Source organism: Echeneis naucrates, chromosome 7, assembly GCF_900963305.1.
Source record: "Echeneis naucrates chromosome 7, fEcheNa1.1, whole genome shotgun sequence".
Lineage (NCBI taxonomy): Eukaryota > Metazoa > Chordata > Actinopteri > Carangiformes > Echeneidae > Echeneis > Echeneis naucrates.
In genome coordinates this window covers 3,622,755-3,648,598 of record NC_042517.1, presented here as the reverse complement: position 1 = coordinate 3,648,598, position 25,844 = coordinate 3,622,755, and the positions used below count along the sequence as shown (strand labels likewise).

Here is a 25,844-nt window from a genome sequence, read left to right as displayed (position 1 = left end):
ACCTACACATCTAACTTTCTAGAATATGGGAACTTTCAGACAAAGGTTGTGGCTCAATGTGAGTGCTGAGGACCTCAATTAACTATAATGTGTCCGTGCAATGTCCGGTAGCAGTTAGGGCTAATCAATTACACTATTTTTACGCCCTGTCTGCTCAGTAAAATATTCATCCACCTATCCTGCAGAGCAAAGTGAGCTATTAACCTCATCTAAAGGAGACAAAGTATTATTTTCTCCTCGCTACAGCACTGCCAGACATATTTTTATATTCCCGTGTTTATTATTCAATTAAAAAAAAAAAAAAATCTCATGTTCATTTATCTTTTCCATCTTTTCCTGCCCTCCCTTCTGTTATTGTACAGGGTTTGACTTTCTGTCACAACGCTGGCATTTTGTCTTTCTTTCCTCAAACTTAAATTGTCCCACATTGTATTCATTCTTAATGTTTTATTCTCTATTATAACTTGAGACGGAATCTTTTTTTCCTGTTCTTTGTTCATTTATGGAGTTATTTCTGTATCGCTTGCTGTTATTAAACGGCTAATATTTTCTTAGTTTTTGCTTGGTGATGTCAGTAACCCCTTTCCGTCTCTGCCTCCTTTGTCCAGCTGCTCACAGAGGAACCGGTGTGAGCGCGCTGATGAGCCGTATCGCTTTGCCGCGTCACTCAACCAGTGTGTGAAGGCCACGGTGTACCCAGACAGCATTGCAGTGTCGGAACCCAGTGTACCTGTAAGTCTATGCGGACACGCACACATTAGTGTCCGCACGTACACACACACACACACACACAGGGAATCTCAAACTAACACTTTGCACACATCACAATGAAAAATTTTCTTCCAGCTCCATATTCCCTACCCACATACAGAGGCAGAACATTTTTCATCCAGTCTTGATTGTGGCTGATGCATAAACATTAGATGGGAAGGTTCATAAGAGCTCTATGTGGGTGTTTCAGTGTGCATATGCTCAGCATTCAGAGCATTCAATATGTGTGCCAAGACATGTTTGAGTGGGTGGCTGTGTAGGTGTTAAAGTTGTCCAAGTGCAGCAGAGTATAGTGCAACATTTCCACATGGACTGGTCAAAAGGGAAAAGGCAGATAGAGCGTCGGAGAAAGCCTCTGCTCGTCCAACGTCTGGCCAAAGCTGCACAAGTGGACACACTTTTGGTTTCTGTACAACCACACTGATGGGTTGACCTGAAACACAAGTTTCTAAATATTCCAAACACTGAGCCACATTTGGATTAATTTGTTTTGCCTTGTATTACAGTTTATTTCAATCGTACGGATGAGTCATGCTCACTTTTGGTGTCGCGAGCGAAGGTGTGGGTCTAAAACTGCGGTGTTGTTCTCAGCTGTTCAGCAGTGTGTTGTGTGTTCTGCAGCTACCTGTCTGAAATCTGTCTGGAATCATAATTGTTTGTAACAAAGTTGTGAACAAAAAAGCTTAAAAAAGTGAAGATTTATAGGAGGAGCCACTGATTTAGAGTTTCATATTTTGACACTATGGTCCGACAGAGAAAGTGCAAAAACTTCTCTTTGGTCATCATTACTTTCCTCCTTCGTGACAACTGTACAACTGCTAAATATAAATTGATATCAGGGCAGCTCTGCACAACTAAGGCCTGTCCACTCACCTCCACGGGCTCACCACAGGTGAGTGAGCCTGTGCTCGAGCAGTCGGCATTCACCAAAGCCTCTGTTTGCCCCCTCTGGGGCTTTAGGTGAATTCCAGCTCCACCAATATGGCCAAACTGCTCTTCAGAAACCGGTGGGTGACTGGGTGATGTCATCTTCATTTACACTCCACGGTGCTGCTGCTTTCTGTGGTAATAGGATGGCAAGAAACACATTATTAAACGGATTAACTGACAAGCTTTTCCTTGTATTGTTCGTCAAACCAAACCTTTCTCTCTAACTGGTTTTAAACAAACAAACAAAAATCTGATAAACATGCCAGCAGCCCAGGCAGTGACTCACCCTGCACCACATGATATCTCACCCTCTAGCTCGCCCTCAGTGAACCTCACGCCATTGTCCGGTTTACAAACATGTTCGCAGCTATGTTCACCGCCTTGTCAGCCAACACCAGCAACAGGGTCACCTCGCCAAACCATCCACGAAAACACCCACAAATCCGCACTGTTTCCACGGGGCCAGACATCTATCTCCATGGCTACACGTGTCTCTTTGTGTGGGCATCAGGACAGACAGAAACAATCAGATTACCATCATTAAAACTAACTGCCCTCAATTAGACAGGCTGTTTCCAGACGGGAAAAAAAAACCAAAAAAAACCCAAATAACGAAATAACACTCACCAATAGCATCATCATCATCATCAGGGAGGACAGGACACACAAAAAAAAGCAAAGGCTGAACACTCTGAGACAAGCTTACTTTCTGAAGCAGCCCCGTTTATCTGTATATGTGTGTCTTGGTGAAAACGATGAGAGCTAATTAATGTGAGAGGTTACTCGGGGAATTCTACATCGAACAAAAGACATTGATTGCTGTGATTGCTGTAATCAAGGAGCTCTCTGACACACCTCGGAGTGAGGCAACACAAACACGGTGACAGTAAAATAGGGGAAGACGAGAGGTCCTCGGCAGACTTTTGGGGAAAAAAAAAAAAAAAAAACCCAAACAAACCAGAAAACAGAACTCATCCGTCCTCACGATGGGTACAAGAGTAAACCAGCTAACGAGGGAGGCAGTGTAGTCGGCTACTGAGACAGTCAGCATCTCTTGAAAGGCCTACTGTTAAGCTGCTCAGCTGCCTTGCCTGTCCCAGTAGCCCCGCGGTGTTTAGTGAGAGGCAGATAAAACAAAGAAACTTCAAACGGTATGGCCCAAAAATAACAGCTAATGGAACAAGGCTGTGAAATGCCATGGTGATAATTATCCAGGCTGCCTCAGTTGGCTGAAGAGCCAGATCACACACCCTGCACGCAGAATACATTTATTTATAGCCAGAGCAGCTGAACGCTTCAGCCCCAGTGTCACCGCTCTCCAGAGAGCGACTTCAAACACTTCTGTGTGTGGTATACTGCATATGTACTGCACATCACATGTGAATGTGCGAGCGCAGGGTTTGTTTTCTTAAACAAATAGAATTTTTCCAGGAGGCTGTTCCTTCCAGATCCTTCCTGTATATTACCGACTGATTGAATCACACTGTCTGTCTTCCACTCTCAAATAAAAGATTAAAATTTAAAGGCACACATCTTCTCGTGGCGCTGATAACATTTGTTAGACACTGCAACATTTCTTGGCCAAGTGGATGAACGTCTTTGCCAGCCGCAGTATGTTCTTTTTTCCCACTCTATTTGGAGCTTTGTGTTGTGCTGCTGTATTTAAACCAGACCATAATATCTCTTCTTGTCAAATATACAAATGCTTTTGTGTGCAATCATAATTTTTGCCCAGTTTCTTTGCTCACATCTCCTTGTCGCCACGTCGTGCATGCTTGCCTTGATTGGTTTTGCCTTGATCCCAACTGTTGTGTATAACCAGCTGTATTTTCTGTTTTGTCTGCCCCCCCTCCCTTCATGTGCAGCTGCTGGTAAAGGTGAGCGATGTTCCAGACCTTTCTCCGGGCATCACCTGCTCCTTTGGCAACCTGACGGAGGTGGACGGGCAGGTCAATGGCAACCAGATACTCTGTGTGTCTCCTGCTGCCAAGGACGTCCCGCTCATCCCCACCGACCAAGGTATATCCAACAACAAACTGCGAGACCTTCAATCCAAACACTTTGGACCGCGGGCAGAATTCCCATTTGTCCCTCCTAACTCTGAGCAAACCGATCATGCACGCTCTGAAACATCGTTATTGATTCGACGCTCCTGATTTAAGCTTCCACCGTCTACTTAACAAACCCCCGCAGACCCAGGGTCAGCGGTCGGGCTCTGAAGTGTGCTACACACAAGGCCGAGCCCTATTAGAGCTGATGGGGGATCGGACTGAGATCTCCTGGCCTGTGGCTTAGCTGCAGCTCTCCCTATTACTGCCCCGACACCGGGCCAACAGGCGGCGGTCTTACATGCAGCTTAAATCATCTGTGGGGATTTAGCCAATTTAGGTCTGCTGTTTTAACGCCGGAGACATACACATATTGACGTAAATGTATTTGAGCAGAGGTCAAATAGTCCAATCAGCTTTTTTCATCGCCACAAGTCATGTAGAGTGGAATATATTGGTGGTCGGGTAGAAGGTATGCAAACATGGGCTGAAACATCTTTTGCTATGCTAATCACCTCAAATATAGTGTTCATGGAAATGTCATGACCTTTCAAGATTTCCTCCAGCATATTTCACGGTGACTCTGGCATTCATTTATTTGCAGACATATATATCATTATGAGCACAAACACCTGTTGTTTGACAATAAATACCTGCTGTTTGCAAACCAAGATGGCTGCAGGGCGCCGAAACCAAACACCCTGAATAATATATTATGTGCGGTGTGTGGAAATCACTGTGTGTTTTGGGGAGTTCGGTAATCCTCCTCCCTGTCAGTAAATGACAGCCCTGTTTGCCCAGAGCTCCCGCAGGGAGAAGTGCATCAGGCACTAATATGAATGTTCTCCCCCAGGTAAATGTCAGCCAATCCCCCGAGTAAGCCCTTCCTCCAACCATCTAGCTACCTATCCATCCAATGTTTTCCTCTCTACCTCCACCTCCGCCTTCCCCAGTTCCTCTGTCCCCCCCCCCCCAACCTCCTCCAAGCTGTTTATTCCTCCATTTCTTACTCCACATCCATCCCCCCGAGGCCACTTCCTCCTGACCTGGCCACTAGACTCCTCCATCTTCAGTTGGTCCCCCCACCCCCCCCCACCCACCCACCCATCGGCATTGATCGTGCAGTGGGCGATGACCTGAGGAGAGGAGGAAATGAGATAAGACGTGAAGAAGAAGGGGAAATGAAGGAGAGAGGAGAAATTAAAACAAGTGTGAAAGGAGTCGACGCAGGAAACTGCGAGGACAATGAGCTCCAAAGTCTCCTCCACTTATAAAAACAAAATCCTAGAGGAGGTTTGGTGTGGACAAGAACACTGTGTTTGGCAGATCCTGTGAGACAAATGTGCACTGCTAGAAGTCAGCTGTGAGCCTGCTATATAGACTTGTGTGAAACAGAGCCTGATTCCCAACAGGTGCTGCAGAGAGAACAGGGCATGCAGGGTCAGTCAAGCCTCCTACACACTGAATGTCATCTGAAATTCAGGCTGCTATGCAGAAACACATGCACACACAAACACAAACACAAACACACACACACACACACTCATATTTATGGAGTCTGTATTCTCTTGGGAAGAGATAAGAGGCTGTTTTCACAGAGAACAGAAGCACAGCCAGATCTCAGTAAAATGCAGGAAAACAAAAATTTGATCTGATGAAGTGATTCTGTGCGAGAATGAAAATGGCTAATTTTATTTGACGCATATTTTCCAATGTGACGTTGTAACCTTTTAGTGTGGCTCATCCCGTGTTGTACTAAAATATAACAAATAAAGTCAAGTAAAAAAAGCAGAGCATTGTAATGATGCAAGAGTGTGTATTGCCTAATAAATGAGCCTCTTTTTTTCAGATTGGTCGGGCGTCGAGCTGAGACTAAATTCTAAGGAGACTGGTCAGATGCTCATCAGCACAGAGGTCAAATTTTACAACTGCAGTGTTCACCAACTGTGAGTATCTTTCTCTCTCTGAGTCAGTTTGACCTTTTTTCATTCAAGAAACGATGTCCCTGGACCTTTCTGCCCCCCCCCCCCCCCCCCCCCCAAAAATAAGACATACACCAGATCAATGCTGAGGGAATTTGTTACAATTTGTCCTCAACCTTAGCCATCCTCAGTCTCCCTAAAAATATCCTCTGGAAAGACTAATGTAACCTGAACGCTGGCTGATCCCCCAACGCCGCAACAGGAAGGTTCATGTGCTGCCGATCTAAAGAAGAAATCCACTTAACCATCCTGCTGTACTTTCTGCCGAAAAGGTCTTCGGTGGTGAGAGGGGGTTGGCTTCATGTTTGTTTTCACGCCACGTCCGTCCCCGATTGGAGCGATGTTGTGTTGAAACCCCTCGGACTGGATATCTCAGTGTCTGTTTGCTATCATTCGCTTCATTCCAGTGTGTCACATTCTGTTTGTGCAAGAAAACCAAAGACTTTGCCCACTTGGCAGGGTATAATGTAGAGCGGTAGAGGGTGGGGTATCACAGCAGGGCTGCGGGAGCCTTTTCTGTGTCATATTATCCTTTCGCCATCCCCTTCGACGTTAAAACAAAATCTCATCGGTTTTGTCTTCTTAAAAACAGGCCATGTTGTTCTCCACCTCTGCATCTCTCTCTCTCTCTTTCCTTCCCACCCAGACAAACATGTCAGCAGCTACGTACACAGTAGCACACGCTGCCCTATAGCTTCCTATTGCTGTCTGCTGCCTGAGAACTCTGTCTGAGGAGCGCAGAAAGCAATTACCGGCTCTCACATCAGCTCACTTAATCGGCGACGACAAACATAGTTGCTCATGCAGCTCCATGTGCACACACCCTCACGCTCTGGCACACAAAGAAGGACACACTTGTAAAGGGCAAACGCTCTCCCTTGCACTTTTTGATACCAACTGTCTCTCTCTCACACACTCCCTCCTCTTTCCACAAATACTGTACACGCTATTTGCCTGGAGGTGAATCAGCCCTATTGTTCTGAATTAGCGCACTTGCCAGACATCCCTCCTGTTGCTTTTGCACCGATGAATATTTCACAAAAAGCGAGTATGCATTACACAACCTTAATTCGGAGAGAGATTAGGAGAGAGGGAGAGCCAAGTGAGAACACAATGCGCTCTCTGAACAACTGTTCATGAATACGTAGTCTAGTGCATGCCGTCACAATCAATTAAAAGGGAGTGTTGTGGCTGGTATGGCAACATGCAGGGAGCGTGATGTCACGCACCCCCAGGCTGTCACTTTTTCATCTGCTCATCTCTTCATCCATTCATCCATGTGACCAGTACATAGTTAGAAAGTGCATTTACACAAGTACCGAGGGTACGGCACTAAACTGCTCCTTCATATTTCAGGGAAGGTACTGGAAGCTACGATGCAGACAGCCATTGTAAAAAGCTAAAATAAACATATGGCATTCATTGGCTTGTTCTACGGCAAATTAAACTGCCCATTAAATTGAATTCCACACTGTCTACATACTACACTTGTAATCCCAGTGGACATTGGGTGAGGGGGGGTATGACATGCACAAGTTAAGGTAAGGACTCATCGGTACCTGCTCTCCCAGGTGAGTTACTGGGGCATCACCTCTTTGCATAGAATATAGAGTCACTAATGAACTTATCATGTACAAGGTGATGGCACCATCTGGCCGGCAGGTTTGAACCCAGAACCTTTTTAGTGCGGGGTGATCATTTCAGCCGGTTTGATAATCCAGGTAAATGGACTGCACTTTCAGAGCGCCTCACTTTAGCACTGATATATCTGGAGTTAAGTATCTTGCTTAAGTCTGGTGCACTGGAGGAGCCGGTCATCCAACATTTTGTGGAGTGGGCAACCAGCTCTATCTCAGTGGGATAGTTAGAGGACTAGACGGGACCGTCCTGCAACATCAAGAGCAGGTTTGATCCACGTATGTGGATTTGTTTTGGTAGAAGTATTTCTGCACAGTATTATCGAGTCTTAAGCCTTAGCAAAAGATCAGGACAGTGTGCACCCCAAAAGTGACACATGCACGAAAACACACACACCTAACAGCTGGTAATTACAGTGACACTCACACAATGCAGGGCTAATGGTAATTGCAGGATCAAGCTGGGACGGTGTCTTATTTGTCCTCATTACTCAACGTTCCCCAACTCTGTTTCTCACTCGCTCTCATTCTCTTCCTCCATCTGATTCCGGTTACGAGGGCTAATATGCAGCCTCCCGTTCGCACATGACATGCAGTGCTAATATATGGTGGTGGAAAATGTATGCAGGGAGAACTTGGCCCAGCAGCTATTAGCTACACTGCCAACCACAAGGGCACAACAACAGCAGGTGCCCACTTGGGATCTGAACTCATTTCCTGTGTGGCATTTCCCCCCACTCTGGCAAACTCACTGCCCTTTCTTGATTGCGTTGCCTTTTTCTTGACTCTCACTGTGCATTGTGTGTGTGTGTGTGTGTGTGTGTGCGTGCGCAGGTGCCTGTCATGTGTGAACAGTGCCTTCCGCTGCCACTGGTGCAAGTACCGCAACTTGTGTACCCACGACCCCTCCAGCTGTTCCTTCCAGGAAGGACGAGTCAACGCCTCTGAGGTTGGTCAAAGACGTGCACAAACATGCGCATGCACATAAACGTGCATGCTAGCACAATTTCTTTTTCCTTTCTTTATCTTGTTCTTCTCCTCTCTGGGTTTACTTCAATCTGCATCTTGCTCTGTGTTTCCGCTCTGTGTGTCGGCCTCGGGCATTTCTTCAGAAAGAACAGCCGTCTAAGCTCTTCTATTTTCGAATTGGCGTTTCGCGTTCAGAGCTCTTGTTCTCTGCAGCAGCAATTAACAGTCTATTATCTCTAGAGTTATTGAGCTTAGCGTGTCTTTACAATGACACAGGATCACTCTGACCAAATCAATCATTTGCAGCAGATACGGACTGTTTGGAATACGCCCATTATCTCCAGCTATTTCACTTTGATTCTCATTGATCTGCAACCAGGATTTACATATAAAGACAAATCTGCACCAATACTAATAGGCATTATGTATAAATGCCAGAGTAGCAGCTGGTTCATCAAGCTCAAAGATCTGGCATAGTAAGCTCAAGTAAACAATTTTTGCAGAAAGTGACACAACAATAAAAAACTATTTATTGATTTATTACAAAGCTTCAGTATTTGATTGTTCTGCAATAGTTTTCTTCATGCAAAATTAGCTTTTGCGTTCTACAGTCAGCAGAATGTACCTTTAAATTGCTGCTCATTTAAGCCGCTGAACACTTTTGAAAGAAATTATTTTTACTCTTTGCCAGTTGAGTAGTTTCAAAACTCCACTCATGATAATGAGTTGTGCAGTACACAAATATCAGCTCAGAGCTTTTTAAGGTAACAGCATTTCATTTAATTTCATCTGCAAGTGAACATATCACACTTCAGATTTCTTAGTGTCATTCTTATTCATCACCCTCTTGTAAAAATGTGCTTCTTCCAGTTAGTTTGTGAGCTTAACAACAATAACAACCACAACAACAAATTCTGCTTTTATTTGTCAGATTTGCTGGCACTGAAGTGTGCTCTCTGCCCTGTTTACCCATTTCTAGGACTGTCCCCAGCTGGTGCGCTCTGAAGAGATTCTGATCCCAGCGGGGGAGGTGAAGCCGATCACCCTGAAGGCCAGGAACCTGCCACAGCCTCAGTCTGGTCAGCGAGGCTACGAGTGCGTCCTGCACATCCAGGGGGTCAGCCACAGAGTCACCGCCCTCCGCTTCAACAGCTCCAGCGTGCAGTGTCAGAATAGCTCGGTAGGTTTGGCGATGCATAACTGCTTATTTTGAATATCTGAATATTTATTTTAGTGCACGTAGAACATTCTGCAAACAGAAAAAAACAAAAACTACTGCACGTACTATGCATTTGTAATCATGCCAGTTATATCACTATCTGTGGAAAATAAGTGCCATACCACTCTGTCTGGGCGCTTGTATTGGTGTAACAGTGGAAGAACACAGAGCTGCATCTGGAAGGACTCTTGGGGATTTCTGATTCCCAAAGCTCCCATTGAAACCCTCCTCTCTTTTGGTCTCCTTACCCACTTTCATCTCCATCTTTCTACCTTATCCTCCATTACTGGCCCATCTTCGGCCTGCAGTACGTGTACGAGGGAATGAGAATCAGCGAGCTCCCTGTGGATTTCTCCGTGGTCTGGAATGGCAACTTCATTATTGACAACCCAGAGAATATAAAAGGTAAGAATAAGAGCTGCTGCTGACATGAAGATGTACCAACATTACGCTCTCCACCAGCCCTATTGTTACAGAGTTCAAGACAATATGTGTGCGTTTGTTTATGTCGTGTGTTAATCACAGGTTAATCTGAAAAACGAGACTGCCTGATAGGAACTGTCACTCACCGCAGTCTTCTTTGACTAATAATGCTCTGTTGTGTGTCGTCGTGTGTCCAGTGCACCTTTATAAGTGCGCAGCCCAGCGGGACAGTTGTGGCATGTGTCTCAAGGCGGAGAGGAAGTTCCAGTGCGGCTGGTGCAGCGGAGAGGGAAGGTGCACCCTGCGTCACCACTGCCCTCCCATCAACCCCTACACCACCCGCTGGCTGAACCTGTCCAGCAAGAACGTCAAATGCACCAACCCACGCATCACCGAGGTCAGTACCCACAATCCTCTGCCTGCCCTTCCTGCCCGCCCACGCATAAATCTGGCTTGAATCGATGTGCAATAATCGGCCAACACGCCGCTGCAGTGCTATGCAGTTCATCATACAGGATGGCAAAGCACTTCGGGCTATACTTAAAACCAAAAGTTAACAGCTATAACAGCTTGTATCGGCTTAATGGGACATTGTCATTGGTGACAGTTGCCATCTTGTTACATTGTTAAAGACCTTCTTTGTATTCTCTAAAGCGCACTAAACCCAGATTACACTAGATCCTGTCATGCCTCGTTTTCTGAAACATTCACACAAAATTTGCAATAGAGTTCTTAAGAGACGGGTTGGACTCTTGACAATGAAATGTCGAAAGGTGCTGCATGAGAAGCACCGATGCTACTCTGCTCTGTTTTCCTCTGGACCGGGGGAGAATGAGAATGAGCCTTAAAGAAGCTCCCCAGGGTGCTGGTCCCTACTAATGCATGCAGATCTCTAAGTCTTTGCTGTCTCTCTGTCTGTCTTTCGTCTCATCCTCTTTCTTCTTACGCTCTCTCGCTCTCTAATTCAGGTAAGACACTTTAGTTTTGCTTAAGAGGAAAGAAGTATGTGGCCCATGGTGTGTATGTACCTGTGATGGATTGTCTGTTATGCTCACAGGTGCATATTCATGTGAGCTCTTTTCACCTTCAGGAATTATCCAAGGGCCCTGACACACACACACACACACACACACACACACACACACAGGGTACAGAGATATTTACTTTTAAAGACCTGTCTCTTTGACATCTGCCTCCTCTCTCTCTTCGACTGGGTGGGTGCAGTGTGCACAGATGCCTGCTCATAGATTTTAATGTCTTTTGTCCTCTCACAAGGTTATACAGCACTTTGAAAAGTAACTCTGAAACCAACAAATGTTAAAAGGGAAACCATATAAAATGACTTCCTAAACAAAAGGAAAGCAACGCTAAATAATTAAGCAGTCTACCTGCTGCAGTAAGCCAGGATTATTTAATATCTTGCGTTTTATAAAGTCACAAAGGAGATGTGCTGTGTGTGTTGTGTGTCCTTTGCTCTTTCCTCCCCTCTGTGACCTACCCAGACATTGCAACAACCCAAACCTCCACCTCAGCAACATCGGGGTCAAGACCTGGAAGTGCTTATTTGTTTTTCCCATAGGCTTTTTTCTTGTTCAGGCCACAAGTCTTATATTATCCCACCATGTGGGTTGGCTGTCGCAGGGGAGTCAGGCCAGGAGGACATACTATTTAATTAGGCTCTGTAACGCACCAGTGCATTGTGGCTAACCCATCAGACCCCCCTCTACCTCTGCATCGATTCATTTGGCGTTCACATTTCTCCACCGCATACACACGTGTAAATCCAGCTAATTAAAAAGTGAAGTTAACAACTTGGTTAATTGATTTGCTATACTGTATGCAGATAAGGCAGAAAAAAAGTGGAGGAAGATGCAGAAGGCCACCGTTCCCTCCCAGTCCTATTCTTCTTCCCTCCTCGGCTGTCTCTACATCACCGTCTCTGTCTCATCCTGATGAATTAAGTTACTCTCTCACGTAACTCCATTATGCTCTCAATCTGATGATCATGGTATGTGAAAGATCCGGCATTTTAGACCTTCATGTGCTGCTTTCGAAACATTAAGGGGGGAAAAAAAACTGGGTATTCAGAAACAACCTCAAACTTCAGCAGTGTGAGAGGAGTTTATTCTTTTCATTTCAGGAAATGGACAGTGTACCAAGTAGTGCTGTGGCACAAGCACAGGCATTATAGGGCAAGATAATACCTGAAAATATTTTTATAACAGCTCCAACACCAACAAGGTAAAGATTTTTGAAAATGTTTCTTGTATCTAGCAAGAGTATCGGGTTGTTTATGAGAATTTGAGTCGGGAATTACTGACTTTCCCATGGTCAACTATTGGGCAGAAATCTGTTGCATTTCGAATGTGAAGTGATATCAATTTATCCACCTGCATCCAGCAAGACCTCGTATTCTCAGGTGGAGGAGTTCCTCTGTTTCCAGAGCTCATTACATCTGCATACAGTGTGTAATCCGCAGTCGTAAGATAGAGAGTATTGATTGTAGAGTAGAGAGAGTGATTGTAAGTTGAATGGAAGTTCTAGAAAATTAATCAATTTGTGTATGAATTATACACAAATTGATTTCTCAGAAATGATTCCATGAATGTTTTGGTTTCACAGTGACTGGTGATATATTCCAAAGTCAGAGCATCAGAGGGTTAGCGCTTACTTAAAGTTTGCGAGAGATCATTGTAAAATTGTGAATGACAACAAGGAGAGTACAGAGACTAAGGAAGGTGAGTGGGGTGAAGAGAGACGACAAGGAGAACAAAGGACAGAGCCGAGGAACTGAGCCATGAAAAGGTGGGAAGAAGGAAGGGCTGGGGGGAGTTGAAGGGAGGAGAGGGAAACAGAGCCCCCGTGGGTTGTCTGAACCCAGGTCTGTTTAAAGCTGTAGGTGGCAAAACCAATTCTGCATTAATTTCGACGCTTCACATGAGCACAAACTTCAGATGCATGCAAACATGCCAGAATTTCTCCTCCCCATCGCCGGTTAAGGCAGCATTCGTTTGTGCCGTGCCATACCCCCCTTCGCCTCTCAGTGATTACAGTTCCTTTAAGGAGCAGACATCCCCCTGGTGGGCTGAATTTATTAATAAATTTGGTTTTGATTGTATGCACCAAAGCCCCCATCATGAGTTGATTTGTATACATACTAGCACATTAGTAGAGGTGCCTACCAAAAGATAGCCCTTTTGAATAATTAATGTTTCTATTAAGTGCCACGGTGCCTCCCACCACGGGCCATTAATATTGAAGAGATGTAAGCCCCCGCTAACAGCAGAGGGAACAACATCAAATAAAGCTGGGAGTTGGATGGGCTTATGAAAGGCATCTCCTCAATAGGCTTTGGCTGGGTGGCTTGTGTATGGGTTTACAGTACAGCAAAGAGGCTTCCCTGCCTCCCAGTGACAGCCAATATAAAGATCTAGCTGTTGCCTTAGGAAAGAAAAAGAACATAGGATTCCTCTCTCTCTTTCTCCCCCTCCGACAGTGTATGCAAGCTTATTGTTGATATTTTGAGCACTGCAGGTATGGTGGGCCTGTCAATCAGCATCATACTACAGCTGAACTCACCTCACTGCTGTAACCCTGAAAGAGATGATGCACAGTGTGCACACAGTGGTGCCTTTCATTAAACCAGGCAATAAATAAAAAACATATATATATATATATATACATACCAGGCAATGTGCTCCATATGTTTATACTTTGCAACAGGTTTGAATTTGAAATATTAACTCTTTAAAGTGTTTATAAAAATGTTCTTATAAAATTATTATTATTATTATTATAAAAACTAACATTTAAGTGGAGTTTTACAGTTAACTGATAAGAGGACGCTCTCTTCTGACTGGCGAACTGATCAAATAAATCACATTTCAGTTGAACACTTAAACCGGCGTCTGCCTTGTTGTGACATCACAGTGTTACATAAGTCCTGATGGCTGGCTCCAAGCCCCGCAGTCAGTGGACTGCATTGTGTCTGTATTGGTGCAGACCGTAGACCAGCTTTAAAATCACAAAACACATGGAAATGGCATTTCACACAATGTTGGACCATTAAATGGCCTCTTCTAATACCCCACAGGAGTGCGCACACAGGCGGGAGGTCTCATTATTCCGCAAATACACCCCTCAACCCATAACTACGTCTCTTGTTTTCTCCCATTTATGCACTTATAAATGTAAAAATAACAAACAAAACAACCCCTCCCTGTCCTGACTCATATCTCTTGGCTGACTACAAGACATTTAAGACTCCATAAAGTATTTAGGATGTAGTTTGTTCGGGAACAAGTGATCAGTGGGGTTTTTATCAAGCCCATTAAATGCTACTCACAATTAAATGTGACATGCTCGTATTAGTCTGAGCAGAGCCCCAAAGACAAAGAGATTAGCTCCAAGCTCTTAAATTGTATCAAGGGCTATTTCATTTCAGAAGGAAAAATATCCAGCTATGCAGCAAAGAGCAGAAACACATCAGCCGATCTGCAGTGTAATTCTGGGAGACGCTCTTTAGCATGTCAGAGTAATAAACCCTGTTGAGACGGATGCGTATTTACCAGGTTGGGGAAGTTGAATTTCCATATTTTTACCAGAATATGAGGTGGTTAAACATTATTATGGCTGAATAGTCTGGGTCATGCAGCCCGGTCAGCTGCTGTTACAGTGACGTGCTAGGCTTGCATTGCCTAAAGGCAGCCGGGGCGGTAATGCTGCTCTGAGTTTGGCCCTGACTGCATCAGCACAACTTTCCCCACCATTACTTCAGCTGAATAAGTCAACACCACACTGACAGACGTCCCCAGGCTGCGCATGTCGATGACCATTTTGTTGTTTTTATTTTTTTCATTTGCTCAGAATACTAGATTAGCTTTTGAAAAGAGACCCTTTCTTCTCTGGAAGTCTCTGTCTCGTGGATTAGAATGCCTCGCTCCTCAATTTAGGTCATCTCACAGCTCTTTAGTCTAGTTCTATAGTTGCTGCCAAATCGTGCAAAATGTCGAAGGAAAATGTGGCCAACTCTCTGATCCTGTGAGTTCGAAGGAGAGCCAGATTATGCGGGAGAGCGTGCAAGAATGCGACATGCAAACTCACTGGCTGTTTGCTGGGAATTACCCTTCATTGATAGTCTGGCAATGCCAGGCGGGCAGCGGCACTGCTCCGAAAAGGATTACACAGGGAGCATGGCATGGTGGCACCGGGTGGGAATGGCAAGGGGGGGGGGGGGGGGGGGGTAATGGCAGCAGGGTGTGTGTGCATGTCCAATGGGGCTTCCTCTTCCGCTTTCTCTTCTTCCTCTAAAAGTGTGTGTGGTAAGACAAACAAGCAGGCTGGTGCTTAGGGGAGGGAGGATGGATCACCTCGCCTGGAGGAGACGAGATGATGAAAGACAGAAAGCAAAAGAAGGCACAGAGTCGGAAGCAGGAAAATATAAAGATACACTCCGACATAGCCCCAAAGATTGTCTGTTCTCTCTGGTCTGTGAGGGTCACCGGGATCTGGTTTACAGGGAGCCAAATCGGTTAAATCAGTCTCATTTACCATGAGAGTCCTGTATGGATTCAGCCCCTTTTGTTTGGGGAGGAAAAAAATGACACAGAGACAAAGAACAGCCATTTCTCACGCCTCCCCGTCTGCAAACATCCATCAGTGGCTTGAGCCTTTGAAGTGGTGGGTTTTTTTCCCCCCTATGATCTACTGATGAATCAGGGCTCTATCTGCCAATGGGGAGCTCAGTCAAATGGGTTTCATGCATGGATTAGACTGTCTTGCAGCGCTTCATCCACTGTGGGAAGGGTTCCATCTCTCAGAAGCAAGGGGAGGAGGTCTCCCGAGCTTTTAGCAGGTCCATCTGTGATACAGGACCGCTGTCCTGTCACCGTCCCCGCCTCACCTTTCATCCATCATGGGCGTCCACACTCTCTCTGCTCCTCATCCCCATTTTCTCTTCTCTTCCTCCAGCCCTCTTTCTTCCTCTGTTTCTTTTTCTCCAACCCCCCACATCCCTTCCCCACTGTCTTATTCTCTCCCAGGCCCCTTACATTACTTACGTAACCATCACTAAGTCTACTCGAATAGCTCCTGCCATTGCCTGACATGGATATATTTAGCCATTATGCCCCCCCCTTTATACCCTGCATGCCCAAGCAGTGCTAAAAGATTCATGTATTCAGACCCCTCAGGCAGTGCAGTGGCACACTTACTTTACATCCAGAGCAATTAATGTCCACTGAATCTAGATTACAATGCCGGTGTCCCACAGGGGTGCCGCAATGCCCCGGTGGGTGTTGGATGGGGAGTGGGGGTTGGGAGGGAAGGTTGGTGAGGCGCCTCTAGAAAGGGTGGCCATCACATATTACTTTGCTTAGTAAGCGGGCAGGGCTGATTCCAACCCTTCTGCTTGCTTGGTCAGTAATAGCATATTGATTGTTTACATAGCACTAGCAGCTCCACACAACGACGTGACAGCCATCTCCTCCCTTTTTTCCCTCCTCTTTCTTAGTTCCCTCTATGTCCCTGCTTTCCAAAAAGCGTCGTCTCCTCTCTCTGTCTTTCCTTATCTCCCGCCCCTTTTCTCTTCCCCTCTCGCTCTGCTGTCCTCCTCCTCCTCCTCCAACTCCTCCACCCTCGCTGCTCCTCTTTTTCCGAAAGGGCTGGATGATGGCCAGGCCAAAGCCTCAACAGGGTTCTGCAGCACAGAAGGCAGTGTGCCACCCTGTGCCAAGGTCATGCTGGGCAGCCATATTGTATTTTATGAGTAGGTGGTCTGCACTAAGCATTAATATGGCTCCTTGTTAGATTTATCATCCATGGCAACAGAAGTAGATTCTGTGCAGGCAAATCCAGAATGTTAATAACAACTCAGACATTTTAAATGGGAGGTTTCTTTACTGTCATTTACTTTCATTTAAAGTCTGCTGGAGGGAGTTGTCGAGGAAAAAGTTAAAGTGCGATGTACGTTAAAATGTGTGTATAGATGTGATGCTGTATTTATAAAGAAAGAACAGCGACGCATTTGCCATTAGCTGCTGTTATGATTAGACCAGACTCTTGGCGCACTGACTCATGGTGCATTCTGACATTCTGTGAATACAGCCACGGAGAGTGCTCTTAATTGCTTTTAGAGCCACCTGGACCGAAAGAGCATATTTACCCTTGAGCATCCACGGAAACCTGTTCACGGTTATAATTTCCATAAGAGGGGAAAAAAAACAACATAATTTGATGTCACTTTTTACAAAACATTTACAAAGTCCTCTCCTTGACTTTGGCTGTTTTTGTCCCACAGGTGACCCCGGTGGCCGGACCCCGGGAGGGAGGCACACGCGTGACCATCCACGGCACCAACCTCGGTCTGGCCTTTTCAGACATGGTGGGCAACGTGGAGGTGGCGGGGGTGAAGTGCACCCCCGTAGAGGATGGCTACATCATCGCTGAACAGTACGTCACGCAAACAGCACACACACCAACATTATCATTTGAGAACTGTTGTTATCAGTCATATATAAGTATGATTTGAAGATCGAATTCTTCCACTGAGTAGCTGGTGGAAATAAAAGCTTTGCCATATACCTTAAAAAAAAAAAAATGCAGCGTGGGAATAATACATTGCAATTATCCTCTTATGGAAATAACACAAGTTTCAAGTCAAATCTCTGGATAGTAAATTCAATGCAGAGCTGAACGAGCAACAAATCTGTAATAAACAGTCTACTGAGCATGTAGACTCACGTTCGATATGTTATGTATGGGGATAGATGCAATGTGAAAAATAACTGCTTTTCCCATCATCTCCAGCTTTAATGAAAGCTGGAGGAGGTCCAGACAGTCTGGAACCCAATCCCCCCCGCCCCACCCACGCAGCGCTATTTTCCTGGTTCTCTCACTATCTCTGCAGCTCATCTAGTCAGCAACAATCCCATAACAGCTGCGTGTGTTTACTTCTGTTTACCTCCCTAATTGTCCCATGCTGTGCATACATCACGTTAAAGCCTGTCCTGTTCACCCTGAACTAATGAAACATGGCCTGCTTCGCTACTTGACCACCCCCCCCCCCCAACCCCCACCCAACCCCCACTGCCCTCCCCTTTGGCAAGACATGTACAGAGTGATGAGAAACCCAGCGTCTGTTTAACCTCCTCAGGTGATGCAAGGGAAAGGCAAGGATGGACACACAAAGACTGCTAAAAGTGCGTCGCCCAAAAACATGTATTAGCATATTTGGATTAGGACCATCTTGGATTGCCTTTGGAGAGTGGAAAGGCAATTCTTTATGAAAAATCCTGTAAATTGTAAATTTCATAGGTTGCTAAACAGCAAGTACAAAAAAAAAAAAAAAATCTCATTATACAGCAACTATTGGTTCAGTAATTACACCATGGAAAATCAAAATGCCATGAAGAAAAATGGATATAAAAAAAACTGTACAACAACTTGGCCACTGTGAACCCATTACTGGGTACCACAGACAGTACATCTCTCTATAGAAATATTAATCTAATATTTTTAGATTTCTTTCTTTTCTTTTTTTTTAGGCATGGGTGGAGGAGGAGGGGGCAAATGCTCAGATTTAATTGGCCTGTCTCTCATTTGGTGTGATATTTTCCTCTCCCTGCTGACTTGGAGTCAGTGAGTAGTGCAAAGTTTTAAATGTATAGCAGCGCACTGAGGCTCAGCTGACACACATGCACTCACACATACAGGCTATCACAGTCGTGGCTCTCAGAGGAGCCTTTAACCCTAATTCTTTCCTTGGCCTACTTCTGCCCTCAGAAAGAGAACAGCTCAGCACTGCGCAATTCCCTGAAACTCACACTTCCAGTGTTGTGGCGCTGTTACAGCACATATGTCGCACACACGAGCTTTCACAACGTAGTTGCTGGTTTATTTTTAAGACTCAGGCCACATTGTTTCAGCTCTTTGGGGGCTTTTGAACAGCATATAGCTCATGAATGGCGGTGGTGACATACAGTGGGTCTGTGTGGTTCCTCTTGCTCTTTACTGGCCAGTTGTAATTAAAATTCACAATGTACCGCTTAGCTGTAGGGGACAATTTGTCAGCAGTGCACTGATCTGACAGCACTTTAATCCAATTCGGGACAAGCTAGGGAATTCATTTATATGGCATGTAAAAAAAAAAAAAAAAAAAAAAATAGACTGAGCCAAATTAAAAAACTCACCTATGACCTCTTTCGTCTCACTTCGAAGGAGTTGGAGTCTTCTGAGCTCTTCCGGGGTGGACTTTTCATTCAGAGGCTTCTGAGGTTATGGATTGGTTCTGTGTCCTTTATATTATGTGTGTCTTTATCTGACTGTAGCTGTTTGTTTCAAGTTTTAATTCCCTCACTTGGCATCCTCTGATTGACTTGACTGGACTGGACACACACACATAAAAAAAAAAAAAAAAACATAAATATTTATGTGTCTTTTAATGTTACTACTTCAAAAGAGTGTGTGAAAGCCACCTGCTTTGAAGAAAAAGTCTCAACTTTTTGTGTTTTTCTTCTCTGAGGGCTGCTGCTGCTCTGAAGCCCCCCCCAACTGTGTCCAAATTGAGTCCCTCTTCCAGAGTAAGAGTTCAGGTTAAAAGAAGCCCTCAGGAGTTTCGGAAAGAGACCCAGAAGATGCAGTTTCATGTTCAGCATTAAAAAAATAAAATAAAAAAACAACACCACACATTTCCATAAACACTTAGCTTTGCAAAACAACCAGGTAGATCAGAGCTTCAGGTCTCAGGGAGCAAGAGAGACTCTGTTCCTTTTGAGAGCTGTCTGTCAGGAAGTAAAATCCTCCTTCAGCCTGTACTTCGTTCATCTAACAGTGTAGGTTGTTCTTGTTCATTAGAAACGTTACACCTGCTCTGCTTCTTCCCCCCTCCACTCCTAACTGCCCCCTGCCATCTGCCTCAACACACATTCTACCCCCACTTCTCCCACAGAAGCTGCTTCTTATTCTTTATTCCTCAATAAATCAATTACCACCAATCAATAGACATCCTCACTTTTATTATGTCATTTGATCTAGTCACCTGCAGCACGCGGTGGCGCCTGATCACGCAGTAGGATAAAGTTGTATTGATCCCGGTGCATGATTTACATTAGACGTGCCACACCGGCGCAGCACCGGCGCTGTTGGGTAGGTGGGTTGTTGGTGGGAGATTTACTTCAATCAGGTTGGGTGCGCCTGGCGTGCCAAGTGGAGGAGGAGCGGTGGCGGCGGTCTCGTTCAAAGACTGACATCGACAGGGGTCCCGGTCGATGTCTGGATGTGTCGCGTAATGAAATGAGTGAGCCAACAAAAGAAGATTGCATTTAGAGTGGAGGATAAATCAATATGAAGCACAGAGTGTTGTGATAACTTTCTCCCAACTTCAGTCGAGCATTCACAACTTTGGAGCTCCAAGTTATTTTTGTGGAAAACAGAATTCACTGGGGCTCAAGTGAAACGATAACACACACACACACATTTGTGTTTTTATAGCGCTCAACCAGTGATTTTTATGTTATGTCTTTTGCAGGATTGTGTGTGAGATGGACGCAGCTCCTGCAGACAGTAGACCCGGTCCGGTCCAGCTATGTGTCGGAGAGTGCAGACCAGAACTCAGGGCTCGCTCCGCACAGCTTTACTCCTTTGTGGTACGACTGCAACTTTCCGTGTCGCTCCATATTCTCATAAAACACAACTCGCATGCCTTACCCGAGGTGCACTGAGACAAACAACTGATGCATTAAACTCAATAAGAATATACAGCTAGTTCAATTAAAAGCCATCTTCTACTTTGCATGCAAAGTAATTGTTTGTGTGCCAGAGGCGAATAATCACGTTTGAGTTGCCATGCCTACCACCAGTCTAAATAAGCAGCTCTGTGTATCTTGTTATTTTGGATGTAACGTTCTTCCATTAGCAGCACAAAGTTTTCAGGGAGTCCTCATTACTGATCTCTACAAGTCTATGCTTGTAGAGTCTATTTGTCTTTGTTGAATTAAGATTACGAAGTAAAGTTAATATAACCTCATCTTCCTCTGCCCTCATGCTAAAAATCAATATACTTCTTACAACTGACCGACTGAGCTCCGTTATGTAACATTCGGCAGCTACCCAGTTTCATGAAACCACAAGTGAAACTTAAAAAAGACAAAAAAAAAAAAAGAATATGGGACCTTTAAAACTCTGCGTGCAGCAACTCTGACAACACTGAAAATTAAAGTAGGACATACATATGCCATTTTGGAACCCACAGGTCATTCAAACACATTCTCAAAACGTGGCTAAGAAACAACTACTCATGTGACCACCTATACCTGTCCATATGTCTCTCTGTCTGTACATACTTAAAATGTCTGAGCCCCTGCGTCTGTCAATGTGCGTTTGTTTGTCTGTAAATATTCTGCCTATATATTAGCTAACTCCACGTTTGTCTGTCTACATAGATGTTGCTCTTGTTCATATAACCCATGTGGTCAATGGTTTGTTTGGTTTTTTTTTTTTAAACTTGTTTTTAACAAATTAACTTGCAAGCTTTTGTACTCTCAAATTGGCTTCTCTTTTTGTAGCTTCTGCCTTTTTAACATCTACACCCAGCTTCGGCTAACACTGACACATTTACAGCTGCTACAGATGTTAGTTAATGTGTACTGTCCCTGTCCAAATGACACAAATTTGATTTAGTGGTTAGTCAGGCTAACATCATGAGACGAAAAGAATGACAGATGAACAAACCAGTCGTTAGAATGGAGAGCTGCACTCCACACGGCAGGTAAACGTTATCTGCTCTGATCCTCCAGCATTCCTTCACGCATTTCCCCGTTTCTGTCATTTTCCGTCTGCCCAGCCTGCAGCTAGCAGATAATCTACTTTTCCCATTTGCACTCTCTCACACCTTCGCAATTAGTGCTCCCTTAACAATTAACAGCAGCCAGTAATTACTCCCGTTGTGTTTCGAGTACCTGTGTTAGCCTGCATCCTGGAAGTCACACTTTGGGCTGACAGTTTTAAGTTGTGTCAGAGTAATGCTCTTGGCTCGGTTGTACATCTTCTGCTTCTCTTATTTAGTGCTACAGCTGCTACTCCGGGACGCAGTGGCATTCCCCCAGGGAATACGTCACAGAACCTAGATTTGGCACCACTTGCTTGCAAGTGCTCCTTGTATTGCAGGACACCAGAAAACCAAAAAAACGAACACCATTGCAGGAATGTGCTTCAAATGCACGACCAGATTTGTTCCTTATGAACTGTGGAGCACATGTCAAAGAGAGCAGCATTTAGTTTTTCTTTTTTTTTTTTTTGTAAATCTTTTTATGTCTGTGAGTGTAGAGGTGTGTAAGTGTGGCTGTGTGCGTACATGAATGTTTTCCTGCATGATGTGTTGTCCGCTTAGAAGTCCCTCTATCTCTGCGTGACAGCGGCCTCCCTGCCCGACGCTGTTAACACTCGTTATTTCCTGACTGTCTTTAAAATGCTTCACTCAGGCATAACCCAGCAAAGCACATCACAAAGGAGGAGCTCACAGGCGCTCGAAGAGCTGCTGGTTTTATCCTCTTTTCTCCCACCGGCGCTGCACTCCACCGCCATCCCTGCAAATATGAATAACTGTAATTTGCTGGGGATATGCCATAATAGGTGAAGATACCACAGAGATGTTGGGCTTTTTTCACCCCCGAAGATATCCATTTTTTTGTCTCTCTCTTGTGTTTGCCCTCCCTTTCTGCTTAATTCACTCTCCCATTAATTTACTCTGACAGTTCAGTTTCTCTCTCTCTCTCTCGCTCTCTCTCTCTCTCTCTCTCTCTCTGCTCTGTTTTTTTAGACTCCCACAGTCACCGGTCTGTCCCCAAGCAGAGGTCCGGAGTCCGGGGGCACAAAAGTGACCATAATGGGTGAAAACCTCGGTGCTGGCAGCAGCGTCAACGTTCAGTTTGGAAACCAGACGTGCGAATTCTTTGGGTGAGATTTTCCTCATGCGTCAATTTATATCATCAAAATGTCATTAGCAGCTCATAAACAGTCTCCACGACTGGGCTCTTGTTTGAAACAGCATATTAATACAGAATATGGGTGGGGTTTTTTTTTTTTCTTTACACTTGCATATTAAATCAAGGTGGAAATGTGAATGTTCATATTCAATTAGGTGAAAATTAAAGACGATTTTGAATTTGACAATTCATCGTTTCAACATTACAGAATATAATGTGGATGTTAGGAAGGGAAACTGATCCTCTCACTCTGAACGTTCAAAGTTGTCGCCTGCATGAAGTGAATTAAAAAAGTGTAAAAACAAAATAGCACCAGCAGCATTTCATAATCATGTTTGTCTTTTTTATATATATATATAATCTTAACACGTGTATTTTTGCATTTGCATTTTGCAATACCAACAGCATTCATACCTTTAGTGTAAAATCTATCTTGATAGCATCACATTTCTTTGCGTCAGTGTTTGTGCTGCTACATACACCATTGTCAGAAAATATCAGATATATGGCATGCTGTGAGCAAATGGGGAGAAAGACAAACAAGAGCTCTTGTTCCCAAAATGATGTGAATTATTCCCATTAAATAAGCCGCAATATTTCATCGCTTTTCTTGTATTTTTTTGCCCCCATGATATTACTGAGAAACCCCCAGAGGAAAGCCTCACTCTCTCCCTCTGTCAGAAACTTGTGTAAATCTTAATAAGGTTTTGATGACCTACTGCATCAAACCTTGTAATAATAGCTTCCAGAAAAACCTGCTGCTCCAATGGATCCCTTTCTCTTTTTTTTCACCTGCCACCGTCCTCCTCATTCTCCCTCTCAATCTGCTCATCTCTTCAAACCCGCCTTTATTTTCTCCTTCTCTTGTCTCTCAGTCTTCGGTTTCCCTTCGTTTCTTTACTCCATCCCTCCTTTCCTTGTCTCCCATACGCCCTCCTTCTACATTCCACTCCTGTAGGCATCTATTTTAAGCCCTGCCACGGCGGTCTGACTGCAACGTTGTAAGGTTGAGGAGTCGAGCCAGCTTTAATGAGATATGAGGCTAATTACTGGCTTGTGCTTCTCCACTGTATTCCTGGCATGTGAGAAAGAGGAGGATAGGAAGGTGGAGTGGAGGGGGTGGGGTTGCTACTACAAGCTCCCTTCTTGCTAATGAATTGGGACAAATGCAGGGGGTGGGCAGGTAAAACACTGAGTCGTGGAGAGGGAATCGGGCGATATGGCAGCTGTTGAGGTGCCGTTCATGTGTTGCTTTTTGTGCACAAACATTTATCTACACGGGGTCAAATCAGAGATTGCATGTCTCAGGAAAGACTGAGGAAAAAGGTCCATATACTGAATGAATAAATAATACGGCTCTTCCAAAGAAGAATACGCCGTCCCGACGCAGAATTCAACAACCCCATTAATGTTCTACTTCACTTGTAGCCGGACCATGACGGAGATAGTCTGCTACTCCGCCCCTTCTCTGTCTGGCGTCGGCCCGGTGCAGATCAGCGTGAGCGTGGATTACGCCCAGATCAGGGAGAGTCTGACCTTTGAGTACATCGAAGACCCCACCGTGCAGCGCATCGAACCAGACTGGAGCATCGCCAGGTAAAGACATAACGCTCATTGTGAAGGAAACGCACAGCATCATATAGCTGATTTTATACACATCTTTGAGAGCCAACACTGGCCTTCTGTCAAATATTTCAGCCCGCCCTCCTCCCCTCCTTCTTCACCCACCGCTTTAAAGCCAGCCAGGCCAGTGGCAATAAGCAGACACAAGTCAATATTGCGCTTTCAATTACGGTTCAGTTCTCTTCCAATTAGTGTGGATCTGATAGAACTGCCACAGCTCACAGATTGGAGAGGATGGGTACCATTGAGACGGAGAATCTCCTATCAAATACTGTGTTGATCCATCTGTTGAACGTCTTTGGCAGATAGATACACATGCACCATACACTACTAATTAAAAAGAGAGGGATGAAAATGAAATAGAGGCTTAGTAGAACAATGTGTTATCAGAGGTGTGAGTGCGCAGCAGATGGTGTGGGCTTAGAGACGCATTGGCGGGAGTGTGGCAACACAGAGCAAAGAAAAGGAGCTGGAAATGAAAGCTCTGCTGGCAGTCAGCTGGCAAATTAAGTCGAACGTAGGCTGTGACATATCATGACTAAAATCTGACTGACAGCTGATGGTCGTTTTTTAAGTTGTGTTTCTCCAAATATCTCACGCCAAAGCCATGTTGACATATAACACATATGAAATATATTCATCAAATATAAAATATTCTTACCATGAGCAGACTCTAGTGTCCACTAAACATCTTCTAAATGTCACCACGTCAGTTAGCAACTGTTGGGTTTTAAAAAAATTTCTTTCTACATTGATATTCTGTGATAATTGGGGAGAGACAACAATAGCGAAGGACATCATTTTAGCCGGCTTTCTTTGTTTTTCTCTTCCTTCTCGCTCCTTATTTTATTGAAGTCTCTGTAATGTTTATAGCTATGTAAACAAAAGAAAGTGGTATACAGTATGCATTGATTAGTATATAATTTAATGAGCCAAAGGCCATCAACAGTAACTTACTCAGCCCCACAGTCAGCCCACAGTCTAATACCACGTAAACATTCAACGCTTGTCAGTCTATTAGTCTCGTCCATCTTATTTATCCAGCATGCCACATTGACAGACGCAACAACAAAAACAACAAACGCCAACAACTATCCAAACAGCTGCAGGGCGTGCCGCACACCCAGCAGTTTCCCTCCTGCTTTGTTTGTGCTGCTGTGTTGTGAAGCGCAGGACCCACCGCTGCATCCTTATATGCTCAAGCCGCCTCTGTCGTGCAAGACGCAAATCTGTGCCAGCGGATCGTAGCCAGTGAAGTCGGT

The 25,844-nt window shown here is 44.7% G+C and overlaps 1 protein-coding gene across 1 annotated transcript in view; it reads left to right on the top strand.

Annotated features, from left to right (window-relative positions):
• Nucleotides 1-25,844, top strand: part of plxna2 (plexin A2) — a 165,327-nt gene that overhangs the window by 100,497 nt on the left and 38,986 nt on the right. The window contains exons 6-16 of the mRNA XM_029505760.1: nt 609-732; nt 3,567-3,720; nt 5,599-5,695; nt 8,203-8,317; nt 9,317-9,517; nt 9,865-9,961; nt 10,177-10,376; nt 17,277-17,428; nt 20,505-20,622; nt 22,794-22,930; nt 24,388-24,555. Of these exons, the coding sequence (XP_029361620.1) occupies nt 609-732; nt 3,567-3,720; nt 5,599-5,695; nt 8,203-8,317; nt 9,317-9,517; nt 9,865-9,961; nt 10,177-10,376; nt 17,277-17,428; nt 20,505-20,622; nt 22,794-22,930; nt 24,388-24,555 (1,563 nt within the window). The remainder of the gene's footprint in view (nt 1-608; nt 733-3,566; nt 3,721-5,598; nt 5,696-8,202; nt 8,318-9,316; nt 9,518-9,864; nt 9,962-10,176; nt 10,377-17,276; nt 17,429-20,504; nt 20,623-22,793; nt 22,931-24,387; nt 24,556-25,844) is intronic.